This window comes from Cnephaeus nilssonii (assembly GCF_951640355.1).
Source record: "Cnephaeus nilssonii genome assembly, chromosome: 20".
Classification (NCBI taxonomy): domain Eukaryota; kingdom Metazoa; phylum Chordata; class Mammalia; order Chiroptera; family Vespertilionidae; genus Cnephaeus; species Cnephaeus nilssonii.
This window is the reverse complement of record NC_137091.1, coordinates 44,594,083-44,609,097: the sequence shown is the minus strand read 5'-3', so window position 1 is coordinate 44,609,097 and position 15,015 is coordinate 44,594,083. Positions and strand designations below refer to the sequence as shown.

The window sequence follows — 15,015 nt, the reverse complement described above, 5'->3', positions numbered from 1 at the left end:
ATGATGATTTGATAAACATATGCATCGTGGAATGATTACCAAACTTAAAATAATTAACAGGTTCACCATCTCATATGGTTTGTGTGTCTGGTGAGAACACTGAAGATCTACTTTTAGCAACTTTCCAGTATATAATATACAGTACTATCTATAATAATGAAAGCATAATATGCAAATTAGACCGGACAGCTGGACCACCTTCGGGATGTCCTTCCGGAAGTCCTTCCGGATGAAGCCAGGGCTGCAAGGGCTGAGGCAAGCCGCAGTGGCTGCGAGGGCCAACCCCCTTGCACAAATTACGTGCCTCGGGCCTCTAGTTAAGTATAGGCACCATGCTATAAATTAGATCCTTAGAATTTATTCTTCTTAACTGAAAGTTTATGTCCTTTGACCTACATCTCCCCAGTTCCAGCCCCTGGCAACCACCATTCTACTCTGTTACTATTATTAAAAATTTTTTAAAAATTCACATATAAATGACTTTTTTCCTCTTTTTTTGTTTGTTTATTAATCCTCACCTGAGGATATTTTTCCACTGTTTTTCAGAGGGAGTCAAGGGAGGGAGACACACACACACACACACACACACACACACTCACACACACACACAGACCGGTTGCCTACCCCACAGAACCCACAACCCAGGCACCTGCCCTTGACAAGGAATTGAACCTGTGACCCTTGGGGCGCGGCTGACGTTCTAACCACTGGCTAGTCTTTTTCTGTCTAATTTCACCTAGTAAAATGCCTTCCAGTTCCATCCATGTCACAAATGGTAGGATTTCCTTCTTTTTTATGGCTGAATAATACTCCATTCTTAGTGTGTGTGGGGGGTTGGGGGCGCCTTGGCCCATAAGCAAGAGAAGCACAAGCGCATGCGTGGACGTAGGGCCCCGTGCGTGAGTGCGTGAGTGCGTGAGTGCGTGCACGGAGGGAGGGAGTTGAAAAGGACGGGGGGGGGGGGGGGGCAGCATTGGCTGCTGGTCACGTGGGAGTCTCGAAGGAGAGGGGAGGCGAGGAGAGCATGGCGCATGCGCAGAGGAACTGAGGTGCGTGGAGCGAGCCGGCCTCGAGGCCAGAAGGGGCCGAGAGCGTCACTAGACTTCTCAGTTGGGGCTTCTTGGCCCTCGTTGTCGCCTAACTGACGGGACCGAAGTGGCCAGGCCGCAGGGCCAGGGTGAGGACGACTTGGCCCTCGGGAGCCCGGAAACGCTCATAGGTTTGGGGGATGTGGGGCCGGGCGCCACCCCCGGGGTGTAACAGGCCGGGCCTCCTGGCCTCCTGGCCGCCCCGCGTCTACCGAACTGAGGGAGCAGAGGGGCCGCAGAGGGCCCCCTTGTTTCCTCCCTCAGAGCCCAGAAAGCTGGCTTTAGCCCCTCTGCGCAGCGAGTCTGACTTGGAGCGATGCCGAGGCCCGGCCTGCCCATTGGTGAAACCCAGGGGTTCAAGTTCCCAGACAGCAGGCACTGGGTCCAGCCCCATCACAGGCCTGTTGGGGACCAACAGTTACTTCCTGCGCCTTGAGGGACCTGGACAGCAGCCCCTTCCTTTCCTCTGGGGAGGTTGTGGTTCCAAGGATGGAGGCAAACGGGCATTGCTGGGCGACCCGAGTGCTGCCCACAGGGCGGGCGCCCCTGGGCAATGGCTGGGGAAGGCGATGTGGAGTCTCTCCAGCTTCCGAGGAGGGTCTGCCAGGAAACCAAGGGGTTTGTGGGTGTCACAGGCGGCCTGTTCGCAGAATCTCAGTTTGCCAAAACTCAGTTCTGTCCCTGACAGGCCAGATTTCCAATGTACCAACCCCCACCCCCACACTGTTTTAAGGAATACGATTTTTGAATGTGTTCAAGAAAGGCGGATATATTTTTCATGAGCACAAGTTTCCTTTTTTTCTTTATTTTTTGGTGGAACACTAGTCATTACTGGCTCTCTCCCTCTCCACCCCGCCCAGGAAAGCAAAACCCAAACGAAAGAAGTCACTATAGAACACTTTATAGTTACCTTATTTGATTTTGTGTTGATAATCTGAGGCTCTTACTTTTTCTATCTTTAGCTGTCCGTGACAGCATTTTCTTTGGACATTTCTCCTAATTAATTCCCTGGCCATTTTTCTTTTCTTTTAAAATGTATTTTTATAGCCCTAACCGGTTTGGCTCAGTGGATAGAGCGTCAGCCTGTGGACTGAAAGGTCCCAGGTTCGATTCTGGTCAAGGGCATGTACCTTGGTTGTGGGCACATCCCCAGTAGGAGGTGTGCAGGAGGCAGCTGATCGATGTTCCTCTCTCATCGATGTTTCTAACTCTCTATCCCTCTCCCTTCCTCTCTGTAAAAAATCAATAAAATATATATTTTTAAAAAGAAATAGTACATTTCCATGACTCTAAAAGATCTTCCATTTTCAGCTCTCAATCAGTACCCCATCTTCCCCTACAGTATCCTTTCTTTCCTTTTAAAGGTAACTTTTAATCTGACTTTTGTGATAATCATTCACTTTATACTTTTATCATGTATATATGCATCCCTAAACTATATAATTTAATTTTGCTTCTTTTTGAACTTAGAAATATGAACTCATTTTGTTGAATATTTTATGTCGTGCTTCTTTTTCCTTTTTAAGATTTTTAATTGATTTTTAGAGAGAGTGGAAGGGAGATAGAGAAACATTGACGTGAGAGCGAACATTGATTGGCTGCCTCCCGACTGTGAATTGAACCACCAACCTTTGGTGCATGGGATGACTCCCAACCAACTAAGCCAAACTGGCAGGGCTGTGTCATGCTTCTTTTTCTCAACATTGTGAGATTAATTTATGATGTTGAATGGAGTTGTGTGCCTTTGTTTTCTTCACATATGCACAGTCTTCTTTTGTTTGGATATTCTACAGTTCATTAATTTGATTATATATACATATATATTTTTGAAATGTTTATTTAATGGAACTCTGAGGTGTTTTTTATTGATTTTATTTTTAGAGAGAGGAAGGGAAAGGGAGAGGTAGAAACATTGATGAGATAAAAACATCATTGATCGGCTGCCTCCCACACACCTCACACTGGGAATTGAGCCCTCAGTCTGGGCATGTGCCCTGACCAAGAATTGAACTGTGACCTCCTGGTTCATAGGTTGATGCTCAACTACTGAGCCACACTGGCTGGGCTGACTTTTCTTTTTTAGCTTGTTGATATGATGGATTACATGAATTGATTTTTGAATGTTGAACCAATCTTGCATACTTGGGATAAATCCCACTTGATAATGGTATATAATTCTTTATATACATTGTTGATTAGGTTTGCTAATACTTTGTTTAGGATTTTTATATCTCTGTTAATGAGAGATACTGGTCAGCAGTTTTCTGTAATGTTTTTGCTATTGGGGTAATGCTGGTCTTGTTGAACGAGTTAGGAAGTACTCCCTCTGCTTCTGTCCTCTGAAAGAGATGGTAGAGAATTTGTATAATTTCTTCTTTAAATATTTTAGACTTGATCAGTGAACCCATTGCATCCTGTTCTTTTTTCTTTTTCAGCACACTCCCTGCCCATTCTCTCGTAAAGTATTTGAGGAGCCAAGGAAAGGTCAGAGTGGTGGAAGCAGAGAGAGCAGAGAGGAGACTGGCCTCAAATATGAGGTAGAGCACCATCCTCTTGCTGGGGATAGAGCAGTTGGGGAGGGAAAGGGAGATGGACAATAACTACATTGAGTGGCCAGATTATTATGATCTCTGAACGCATATTAATCTGGCCACTCAGTGTATGTCCTCCTATATAATAAAAGGCTAATATGCAAATTGTCCCCTCGACCAAGAGTTCAACCAGCAGGCAGGCAGGCCAACTGCCCATGTCCCCTCCCCCTGGCCAGGCTGGATGGACCCCACCCATGCACAAATTTATACACCGGGCCTCTAATACACACACACACACATACACACACACACACACACACACACACACACACACACTGAGTGGCCAGATATTATGCGTTCAGAGATCATAATAATCTGGCCACTCAGTGTAGACTAACAATCAATAGTTAATCACATCAGGAGGTGAGAAATGCTATGAAGAAAAATGAAAGTGGATAGGATGGAGAGAGTGGTGTATAGGTAAGCTACCATTTTAGATAGGTGCACAGGGAAGGCACCTCTGGTGAGGTGATATTTGAACAGAGACCTGACTGTTTTACCGATGAGAAAGCTCAGAGAGGGAAAACAATTTTCCTCTGGTTACAAGACAGAGTTAGTGTTAAATTAGTTTCTTTGATTCAAAAGCCCACTAAAAATGGTACCTCCCTCTGTAGGGAGTACACTTCAGTGTTTTTAGAAACTTCTTGAATGGGTTTCCTGACTATTGTTAGCTTTTCTATCTCTACTCTTAACTCTTGCACCAAAGCGTTTCTAAGAAGTAAAACTTACGTAAGAGAATTATTTGTGCTTTGAATTTCAGTGGTGGTAGGGACAGAAATAAAAGGTTTGCTTTAAGGAGGTGTTTTTTTAAATTTTATTTTATTTTATTTTTTTTAAGGAGGTGTTGAGGAGTACTTTGAAACTCAAAATCTAAAATCTAGTTTTTGGTGTCCTTAAGGTCTTCTCAGGAAGGCAGACCCTCCCTTGAAAAAATGGAAGCTGCTCCGGAGAGTCTGCCTGAAGTGAAGACAGAGGCCCAGTCTTTACAGGCGAAAGTCTTATCTACTGATCCAGCCGTTGTAGAGGCTCCCCTAAGAACCCAAACTCAGGAAAACAAGGGCACAGGGAACTTGCTTCTGTTGCCCTACGAGAAACAGGGTTTGGAGGCCCGAATTGCAGAGGCTGAGGCCTGGGAGGTTCAGGCTCATGAAGCTGAGAAAAGGAGGAGCAGTCAATTTAGGAGACCCTCTATGATGGAGATTGAAGATGCCCCGGTGATACGGAAATCCTCGCTTAAGAAGGTGGCGTTATCAGAGAAGGAAAAGAGTGGGGTCGTCTCCACCCGTCCACCCTGGTCCAGCAAGGCCGAGTACATCCTCGCCCTGGTGGGCTTCACCTTGAGGGCACTCAATCTTTGGCGTTTTCCCCACCTGTGGCTTCACAATGGAGGCTGTAAGTCCGGGGACCAGGAATCATGGGACCACAAAGGGTTAGCAAGACAGAGACTTATCCAGGCCTCAGACTTCAAGGTCTCTGGGATCTGTAGAGGCTGGAGACTTGGTACTCTGAGCAGGATAGGAGCCAGCTGTCTGAACACCGAGGGTGGTGAGAGGGGTAGAGGTGCAGGATATCTGAACATGATGGTGGGGTAGAAGCCTGTATCAGGGTTGGGGTGGAAACTGTGTATCTGGGTCTTCCAGGAATTGGGGGGCAAGGGGCTGGACATCTGGGACTTTAAGGGATGTGGAAATAGTTACATCTTGATGCCTGTGGCCCTGAGGGAGATCACTGGTAGGGAATGTCTTTTTCTGGACTCCCAAAGAAACCCAAATGCTGAAAAGCCAGATGATTCTCAGAGCCCTTCCTTAAATCCCCTGCACAGGGAGTTTTTTCATCATCTACATCGTCTTGCTGTTCTTGATCGGGATTCCTCTCCTCTTCCTGGAGATGGCAGTTGGTCAGAGGATGCGCCAGTGCAGCGTTTTTGCATGGGCTGTCATTGGCCCCTGGTTTGGTAGTGTGGGGTATAGCAGCTTAATGGTGAGGAACCCTGGCTGCCCAGGCCTACCCTTTACATCCCACCCCCATGCCTACCCTTGTCCTGGAATGAGTCCCCTGATTTCACTTCCATGGGTCAAGTCCCTTCGTTTCCTCAGTCCTCTGTCAAATCCCCTCCTTTTCCCCGTCCCCACTTTTCCTCTCCAGCTACCACCTTCCTGGCCCCACAGGTGTGCTTCATCACTGCCTTGTACTTGAATGTGGTCAATGCCTGGATCCTCTTCTACTTGGGCCAGTCCTTCCATTTTTCCGTCCCATGGGAGCAGTGTCCTCTACTGAAGAACTCCAGTGGCTTTGGTGAGGAGGAAGTGCAAGAGAAAGGGGAAACAGAGGTGGAAGGGAATTTGGAAGAGGAGAAAGGAATGAGGAGAAAGAAGAGGCAGGTAGTAGAAGGAAGAAGAAATGAGAGGAAGAGGGGGTGGGGAAGGGTTAATGAAGAGGGGAATGGTCACCCTGTCTAGCAAGGGAGTCCAAAGCCAGATACCCCCAGATCCTGAATGTGCACGGACAACACCCTCCATGTACTTCTGGTACCGGCTGACCTTGAAGGCCTCAGACAGAATTGAGGATAGTGGGCCACCAGTCATCACTCTGTTCCTGCCCCTTCTGATGGCTTGGTGTCTTGTTGGCATTTTCATGATTAATGGGATCAAGGTCATCAGGAAGGTGAGTCTCCATTTTTGGATTCCTTAGCAGTCTCAGATACTTTAGCCCTCACCTAACATTACTACCCATTGACCTTCTGATTTCCCACTCCCTCTGGCCTCTCACTCCCTCCAGCCCCTGAACCCTGCTGAAAGCTATCTTCTATTCCTCCTCATTTCTGGCTCAGAATGTTTTATCCCTGCTGACTGTTGATTGACCCTCCCCGCCACTGGCACATGGTTGCTGATATGCCCTCCCCTGAATCCAGGTAATATGTGTCTTGGTACCATTGACTGTTATCATCATCATCTCTTTCCTCGTCCGGAGTGTACTGCTGACCGGGGCACGATACGGGCTTCAACGTTTGAAGGTTATGGAGGTATATCTTCTTCACTCCCCTCTCAGACCTTAGAGGACACCTGTTGTCTGTTCTTAGTGTCCTTTCCCCACTCCCTCCCTTTGTATCCCCTGTATTTTGTTAAGGTTCTCCTCTTCTTTGACATCTCTCCTTATTCTTCTCTTCTCCCTTATAGGTATCAGCTATATACAGCATCAATGCGTGGGGCCAAGCAGGGGTCCAAGTCTTGTTTGCCTTAGGTCTCGGCTTTGGCCCCATTGTCATTTACTCCTCATACATGGACCAGTCCAACAACTGTCTCAATGATGCGTTTCTTGTGGCTTTGATCAACCTGGGCTACGCGATACTTGCCACACCTTTTATCTTCAGTGTGCTGGGCTTCTGGGCCACCGTCCTCACGCACAACTGCACTGAGAAGTAAGGCCAGCCCCTTAGTTGAGAGTTTCAGCCTCAGGGAACTACAAAACCCAGAGACCCTCATCTGCAAAGACCCACCTTCACACAGGTGCACTTGCAAGCCTCTGCTCTCTCCTAGAATGAAAAACAGAGACAAGAGAATCCCTGTCACAGCTTATCCTTCTCAGAGCCCTTTTCTAGCCCTGGAAATCTTCCATGTCAGAGATTGCCAATTGCTCACCTCAGCGTATCTCAACAGAGAGATTCAAAAAGTGGCAAACAGTCAAGGTTACTCTAGTCTCAGACAGCCTCTAAGACCACACCCTTCGGAACACCCTTCTGCTCCCGAATGCCATCATTCTTTTCTGGCAACTCCTGAATTTAGGGGTGTCAGTCAATCTGTCATACTTAAGCCCCACCAGGACACTCAGGACTAGAGCCTATATTGTCTTCTCAGCCTGTTTTGTTCTGTAGGCATGAATAAGAGCTATCCCTCAGGCATTTGGAAAGTACTCTGCGTGCTGCACATCCGTGGGCAGGTGGATCAGACCACAATCCTTGCCTTCGTTGTGTTTTCAGTTTTGGAGGGAGGAAGGGAAGGGATTTAGATACTTAATCACAATCGTAAACTCATGATAACTGGTAGCAGGAGTGATGGGAAGACAAGACAAAGCCATTAACCATGCCTAGGCTAGTCAGGGAAGGTCTTCCAGAGGAGGCACACCTAAGCTGAATTTGTCCCTAGGGATCCTCACCTGTGCAAATAACCACCAGAAGGACACACAGTATTTTAGTTTATAAAAATTTGATCAAACTATACTTATGTTCCTGCAGCTTGCATTTTGCTCTTTTATCAGTAAGCCTTCCATCGCAGTTCTTGTGGAGCAATGAGCTGATTTTTAAGGATTTGTGGAATTCACCAAGTGAAGAACGGTGGCGGGGGTGGGGCTGGTCTTGGGCATGAGCGGCTATGGCAGGCCCTGGAACTGTAAGTAGTCAAAGCTGACCACAGCATAAACTGTGCAGAGGGCCGTGGGGGGCAGACAAGGTGAGAGAGGCCAGCAGAGCTCAGGTTAAAAAGACCAAGAGGTTTCTCATAGCGCAACTCCCGGGAGAGTTCTGCACTGTCGCCTAAGTGCATGGTGCTTCCTCCTACTCCGTATGCAAAGCTTAGAAGGTTGACTTTGGCCTACGAGTCTAAAACGGGAGGAAGGGCAGAGGTGAGGATGAATAAGAGACTTCATCACTAGAGCAGGGACCCCAGAGTCCCCAGAAGACTATAGGAAAGGCTTCTCCCGGTTCACACAAACTCATGACCCTGAAGGTGGGGGCCTTTTCAGTTTCCTCCCAGGCTCTACCTTATTCAGATCAGTCATGCTAAGCTAGAGAAGTCCTTTCTTCTCTGGAAGATAAGGAGCCAGATGGTTCCATGTGAGTCCACTTTTTCTCCCCAGGAATGCTGAAGTGCTCTTGAAGCTGGTAATCCAGGGGAAACTGCCTCCTGAGGCCCTGCCCCCTCTGAACCTGCCAGATGATCCAACCTTCATCTTCAACTCCTGGTTGAACAAACTTTCCCAGCCCATCAAGAACATGGTCCTCAAACACATTATTGAGTGCAACTTGGAGAAGCAGTTTTTGAAGGTCAGTAAAAATAGGTGCTCTGGGCTGAGAGTTCCTTCATGCCTTCTGTAAAATAGAAATCTCATCTTTTATTAGCACCAGAAAAAAAAAATCCCAGAGACACCAGGATAACCTGCAGCCCTGGTAATGCAAAGAAGTGTAGCTTGCAGAATGCCCTCCCCTGGACAATGCTAGGTGGATTGGTTTTCCTTGTCAGAGGGTCCGCTTGGAGATCTGATTTTCTCAGTGACCCGCGGCTTTTAGGAAGTTTTCCAGGGAAGATAGAATATCTTTATCTGTATTGTTGTTAAGTTCAAGAACAATTTAACTCCTGACTTTTCTCCCCTTTAACAGGTTAAGGAGGGCCCAAACTTTGCATTCCTGGCCTTCATTGAAGCCATGTCATTCATTCCTGGGTCTGTCTTCTGGTCCATCCTCTTCTTCCTGCTGTTGCTGATCCTGGAGATGAATGCCATGATAGGGCTTCTGCAGGGCGTCCTGATTCCATTTCAGGACACCTTTCCTTTTTGCAGGAAGCATGCAAAGCTATTTATAGGTACTCTGACCTATGTATGGCCCTACTCCCACCAATGACCCTGGTTTCACTGAGACTCTAATCCAGCCCTGGTAATAACCTCTGCGTAGGCCCCTCCTCCCCCAGCCAGACCTCTGACCTTGATCCAGGTTCAATGTTTCCTCCAGTGGTTCTCTTTGGGCTCATGTTCCTGTGCGGCATCTTCTTCATTGAACCTGCAGGCGTCTACTACATCAGACTGCTGAGTGATTACTGGATGATCCTCCCCATCATCATCATCATCATATTTGAAAACGTGGCTGTGAGCTGGGCCTATGGGTCCAGGAGGTGATCACTTGGGGCGAAGGGGAGGGTGACCTCTTTCTTTATTTCTTTTCAAAAGTATATTTTTATTGATTTCAGAGAGGAAAGGAGAGAATCATTAATGATGAGAGAGAATCCTTGATCGGCTGCCTCCTGAATACCCCCAACTAGGGATCGAGCCCACAACCCAGGCATGTGCCCTGACCAGGAATTGAACTGTGACCTTCTGGTTCATGGGTTGATGCTCAACCACTGAGCCACACTGGCGGGGCTGACCCCTTTCTTTTTGCCTCCATTCTCACTCAGCTAGAGTGACATTAGGGACCCTCAACTTTAGGGCCTTCTGCGAAACCTTTTAATCCACTCATTTATTGAACATATTTATTAAGTACTTAATATGTGCCAGGCACTTTTTTAGTCACCGGATACAGTATCAAATAAAACAATCATACATGTCCTCAGGGAGTTTACATTCTAGTGGTGGAGATAGTCACCAAATAAACAACAACAACAAAAAATGTTAGTTGGTAATAATTGACAGGAGAAATATCATAGAGTAAGGTAAAATGATCAAGAGTGTGAGTTTGTATGGGTGTTAATTGAGGTAGGATTGCAAGAAAGACCTCTCTGATAAGGAGACATTTGAACAGACTCCTGAATGAAGGAGTCAGATAGAATTCTGAGAAAGTGTGTTCCAAGTAGAGGGAGCAGTAGGTACCATGGTGAGAGAAGCATTATGACTGGAGGCTTTAAGGAATGAGGAGATCAGAGAGGTCGGAATAGAATCCTATATAATAAAAGCCTAATATGCTAAGAGTCTGACCATTCGTTTGACCATTTGACCAGTTGCTATGATGCACACTGACCACCATTGGGCAGACACTCCAACCAGTAGGTTAGCTTGCTGCTGGGGTCTGGCCAATTGGGATTGGGCAAGACCGGCCGGACACGCCCTGGGGCCCTCCCGCAGTCCCTCCCAAACCCCAGCCAGGTACTGGTAGGGTCCCTTGGCCTGGCCTGTGCCCTCTTACAATCTGGGATCCCTTGGGGGATGTCAGAGAGTGGTTTTGGCCCCATCCTCACAGGCCAGGCTGAGGGACCCCAGGGATCGGGCCTAACCCAGCAGTCAGAAATCCCTCTCACAGTCCGGGGCTCTCACAGTCCAGGACCCCTTGCTCCTTACCGCCCACCTACAGTGGAGGTGGGAGAGGCTCCTGCCACTGCCACTGGGCTCACCAGCCGTGAGCCCGGCTTCTGGCTGAGCGGTGCTCCCCGTATGGGAGCGCACTGACCAGGGGGCAGCTCCTGCATTGAGTGTCTGCCCCCTGGTGGTCAGTGTGCATCATAGTGACCAGTCGTTCCACCGTTCAGTCGATTTGCATATTACGCTTTTATTATATAGGATGACAGAGGAGGCACTAGAGAGTTTTGAGTAGGGGAATGACATAATCAGATTAAAAAATTTTAAATCCTCACTGGAGTATACTTTTTCCATTGATTTCCAGAGAGAGTGGAAGGGAGGGAGGAGGGAGTGGAGGGAGAGAGAGAGAGAGAGAGAGAGACATTGATTGGCCATCTCCCGTAAGCACTCCCACAAGGACCGGGGAACCAGCAACCGAGGTACATGCCTTGATTGGGAATGGAACCTGTGACCCTGTGGCCAGGGCCAGATTTATTAAAAAAAAAAAAAAAAAGATACCTATATCCCGGCTGGTGTGGTTTAGTGATTGAGCATTGACCTATGAACCAGGAGGTCGCTGGTCAGGGCACATGCCTGGGTTGCAGGCTTGAACCCCAGTGGGGGACATTACAGAAGGCAGCTAATCAGTGATTCTCTCTCATCATTGATGTTTCTGCCTCTCTCCCCCTCTCCCTTCCTCTCTGAAATCAATACAAATATATTTTAAAAAAGAAGATACCTATAATTGCTGTGTGGAGAATAGACTATGAGGAGTCAAAAGTGAAGCAAGGAGAACAGTAGTGAGTCATTGTAATATTTTAAATGGGAGCTAACAATGGCTTAGGCTAGGTGTTAGAGGGGTAGATTGAGAGATGTGGTCTAATTCTTCAAGGAAGAACGACCAGGGGAGAGAGAACAAAATAATCAGGGACTGGAAATTAGTAGCTATAACTGTGGAATGGGAGAGTGGGAGAATCCAAGTCACACACGGGATTCCTGAGGCTGGTATGTGGTCATCCACGTGGTATAGTTCAAGGGCAGAAGGCTCAGATGGCAGTATTTCCAGGTGACAGTAGTTCTTGGAGTCAGTTCACTCACATTTACTTACTCCACAAATATTTCTTGAGACTTACTCTGTGTCGAGAAAGCCTTGTAGTACTTGGATACAAATGACTTAAAATTAGCTCCTCCTGGTGCGAAAAAAAAAAGAAAAATTAGCTCCTCCTCTCAAAGAGCACAGAGTCCAAAGAGGAAGACAGATGCAAGCAGACATTCGCGGTACCAGGTGGTAAGTCTAGAGGAGAGGTGCTGGCCGCACTGTAGGGGCACTGGAAGGTCAGAGGAGGTATCTCAGAGGGGAGGACAATTGAGCAGAGTCTGGACAGGTGAATAGTCTAGGCCAAAGGACTCCACTGTATATTAAGTTTGAGAACATGCACTGAAGGAGGCTGGATATAGGGGCTGGAAGAAACTAAGAAAAGTTCCCTGAGGGTCGCATGTTAACTTTATTGGGGGCCTGTGTTCGTTCACCTAGAACAGTCCCTGGCACATCATAAATGCTCTCATGTTTATGGAATGAATGAAAGAGACGTGGCCTTTCTCCTGAGGGCCTTGGGTACCCATCAAAGGTTTTAGAGCAGGAGAGGAATGGTTCACATTTTTTCTTGGGTTGGGAGAAGAGAAGAGAAGAGAAGCGGAGGCCTGAGCTGAGGCAGGAGTTTGGAAGTGAGGTAGAATATTTGAAAGATGCTAAATAAGGTCAATAAGGTCAGGCTGGCCTTGCCCCCCCAGGGAGGGTAAGGCTTGGCTGGGCCTGCCACAGTCTCGTGGCCCTTTCCTCCAGGTTTCTTGCAGAATTGGCGACTCTGTGGAACCGCCCCATCCATCCCATCTGTCACTGGCTATGGTGCTATGTGTCTCCAGTTGTGCTGCTGGTCCTGTTTATTGCAACTCTGTCTTTTCTGTTTCTGAAGACCTTCACCTATGTGGCCTGGGACGCAAGCACTGTGAGCCTCCCTCTCCAGACCCCCGACCTTCCCAGAGAGTGGGGGCCAGATCTTCCAATCCACTCTTGACCTGAAAGGACCTTACCTTCTCATTCTCTGCTCTCTGAACACTCAGTCCTCTGCCCGGGTTCCCCTCCCACTCTTCCCCTCCACAATCTCCCCTCTTCTGGGAGCTTCAATGTTCTGAACCCCTTTCCCATCTCTCCACAGTCAAAAGAGGTGCATCGACCCTACCCATCATGGGCGCTGCTCGTGATGATTTCCATTTTCCTCGTTGTCACCCTCCCCATCCCCTTATACTTTGTGTACAGCTACACCCATGGTATTCCCTTCAAACCCAGAAGCTTGGATAGTCCTCTCACATCCTCCACATCCCTAAGGCCCAATAATGAGGCCCAAAAGAAGGCAGTCCCACAAGGTGGCAGTGCAACTGCTGGTCTATCAGTTGTGTGACATCCTAACTTCCTTGGTGTGGCCTGACATCTCACATCCTTCAACACAGATCTAACAGGCAACTCAGCTACTATCAGCTACCAATTGTTATGTCCTTGGACCCAGGACTCCTTTTATTCCCAAGAATATAGCATTATTTGGGGGGCTCTTGGGACCTGGCACTGCAGCCCCCCTCCAAGACCACTCTGGTTGCCACCCCCCCCCCCTTTCTCAGTGTGTACACATACACACTGTGGGTGAGGCAAACCGAACCTGGCTGATACAGAGCTGGAGGAGTAATGCTGTTGATCAATAAATCAATCCAAGCACTGGGCGTGAGCAGATCTGTTTTTATTTTCTATAAATGTCTCCGATATTCAGTCTTACTCTCAGGAGACTGCCACCCTTTTGAGAGCTAAATATTCAGACCTGAGTTCCTGCCCTCTCCTTGATGTGGCAAATTCAGGTGCAAGATGACTAGACGTGCTTTATCCAGGGACTGGCCTTTAGCCAAGAAAAACCCAGGATGTGGTGGTTTCAGCCAAGATGGAAAGGATATTAATGTGCTTGCTAATGGGACATGGCAGGCCTATCATAGGTCTAAAATTCTAATTGGAGTTTCCAAGACTGCCCTGGTCCGTGTGGAGCGTTGTCCCATGCACAGAAAGGTCGAGGGTTTGATTCCTGGTCAGGGTGCGTAGGGGAGGCAAGAGATACATGTTTCTCACATCGATATTTCTCTCCCCCTCTCCCTCCCTCTTTCTCTAAAATCGATAAAAACATCTTTGAACGAGGGTGGGGGGGAATAGAGTCTCCAAGACTGTTGTGGACTCAGTCATTCACACAGACTAAGTGGTCTGTCAACTAACATAACCAGTTTGGGAATTACCAAATTGTATTCTGAGCCCACCAGCGTCCCATAAGAGTTACCTTTTTTCCACAGGGCTAAATCAAATGAATTTACTTAGTGGATGAAAACTGAGTTGGTCTCAGGGAACTTGTAGGAGCAGTTGAGTCCACAGCTGAGCTGAGGTATTCGCCAGGAGGAGGAGGAGTCAGTCAGTGGCTGAGAGTGGAGGCTTGTGGGGAGAGGTGGTTGGGATTCCCGAAGATCCAAGGTTTCCTTTAAAATTTAATGCTCAAGAAATTCCAGGATTTCGGATAGCTCAGCTCCCACAGGGAGACTATCTCTGCCTACGCTTCTGTGACGAAGGAAGAAAAAGCAGACATTCCTAACCATTCGTTGGCGGGCGGAACTCGAGGGGTGGGTGTGGTGAAGGGAAAGCGCAGAGACCCCCAACGTCTCTGGACCCCAGCAGTTTCACCGCGTTCCTCCAGCTCGAGGATGAGGGTGGAGGCGCTGTGCTCCTCCTCCTCCTCACCCATTGGCTCCTGTGCCTTCTGGCCCCGCCCCTCCCTCGCCCCCGCCCCGCCCCCGCCCCGCCCCCATCCCCGTCCAAACGATCTGTCTCCTGAAGACTCGTGCTATTGAGTCAGGTAAGGTAGGAATGGGAGCGAGGACACAGTCACCTCCTCAGGATCAAATAGCCTGAGTTTTCAAGCTCCTTCCTTTGGGGAACCCAGGTGTTCATCCTCCTTCCTGCCCCCCAACCTCCAGCCCCAGCTTTGGGAGTAGAACCCGTGGGAGAGGTATTGAAAAGCAGGGGCTTACCGGATCAACCGGTGGGAGCGGAACGAAGATCTTGAGGTGTGCCCTCCTCCTCCTCTAGATTTCTCTTCCGCAGCCACTTGTTGAAGGTCCCCCGGGACCGAACGGCAGGGTGGTTTAAATTGGGAGTACCCCACTTTGCTCTGGTCTAGGCCGCACTGATTCCCGTGGAAGACTGGTTTCTATCGTGGGTA

The 15,015-nt window shown here is 48.2% G+C and overlaps 1 protein-coding gene across 1 annotated transcript; it reads left to right on the top strand.

Moving 5' to 3' along the window:
- Positions 1-4,872: 4,872 nt before the first annotated feature.
- LOC307116126 (orphan sodium- and chloride-dependent neurotransmitter transporter NTT5-like) lies at positions 4,873-13,173 on the top strand (the record flags this gene model as incomplete). The annotated part of the gene is made up of 11 exons (XM_079799802.1): positions 4,873-5,071; positions 5,502-5,659; positions 5,848-5,974; positions 6,168-6,343; positions 6,591-6,701; positions 6,856-7,097; positions 8,531-8,717; positions 9,051-9,252; positions 9,381-9,558; positions 12,558-12,720; positions 12,931-13,173. The coding sequence occupies 11 exons, from the start codon at positions 4,873-4,875 to the stop codon at positions 13,171-13,173; spliced, it is 1,986 nt and encodes a 661-aa protein (XP_079655928.1).
- Between the last annotated feature and the right edge of the window lie 1,842 nt (positions 13,174-15,015).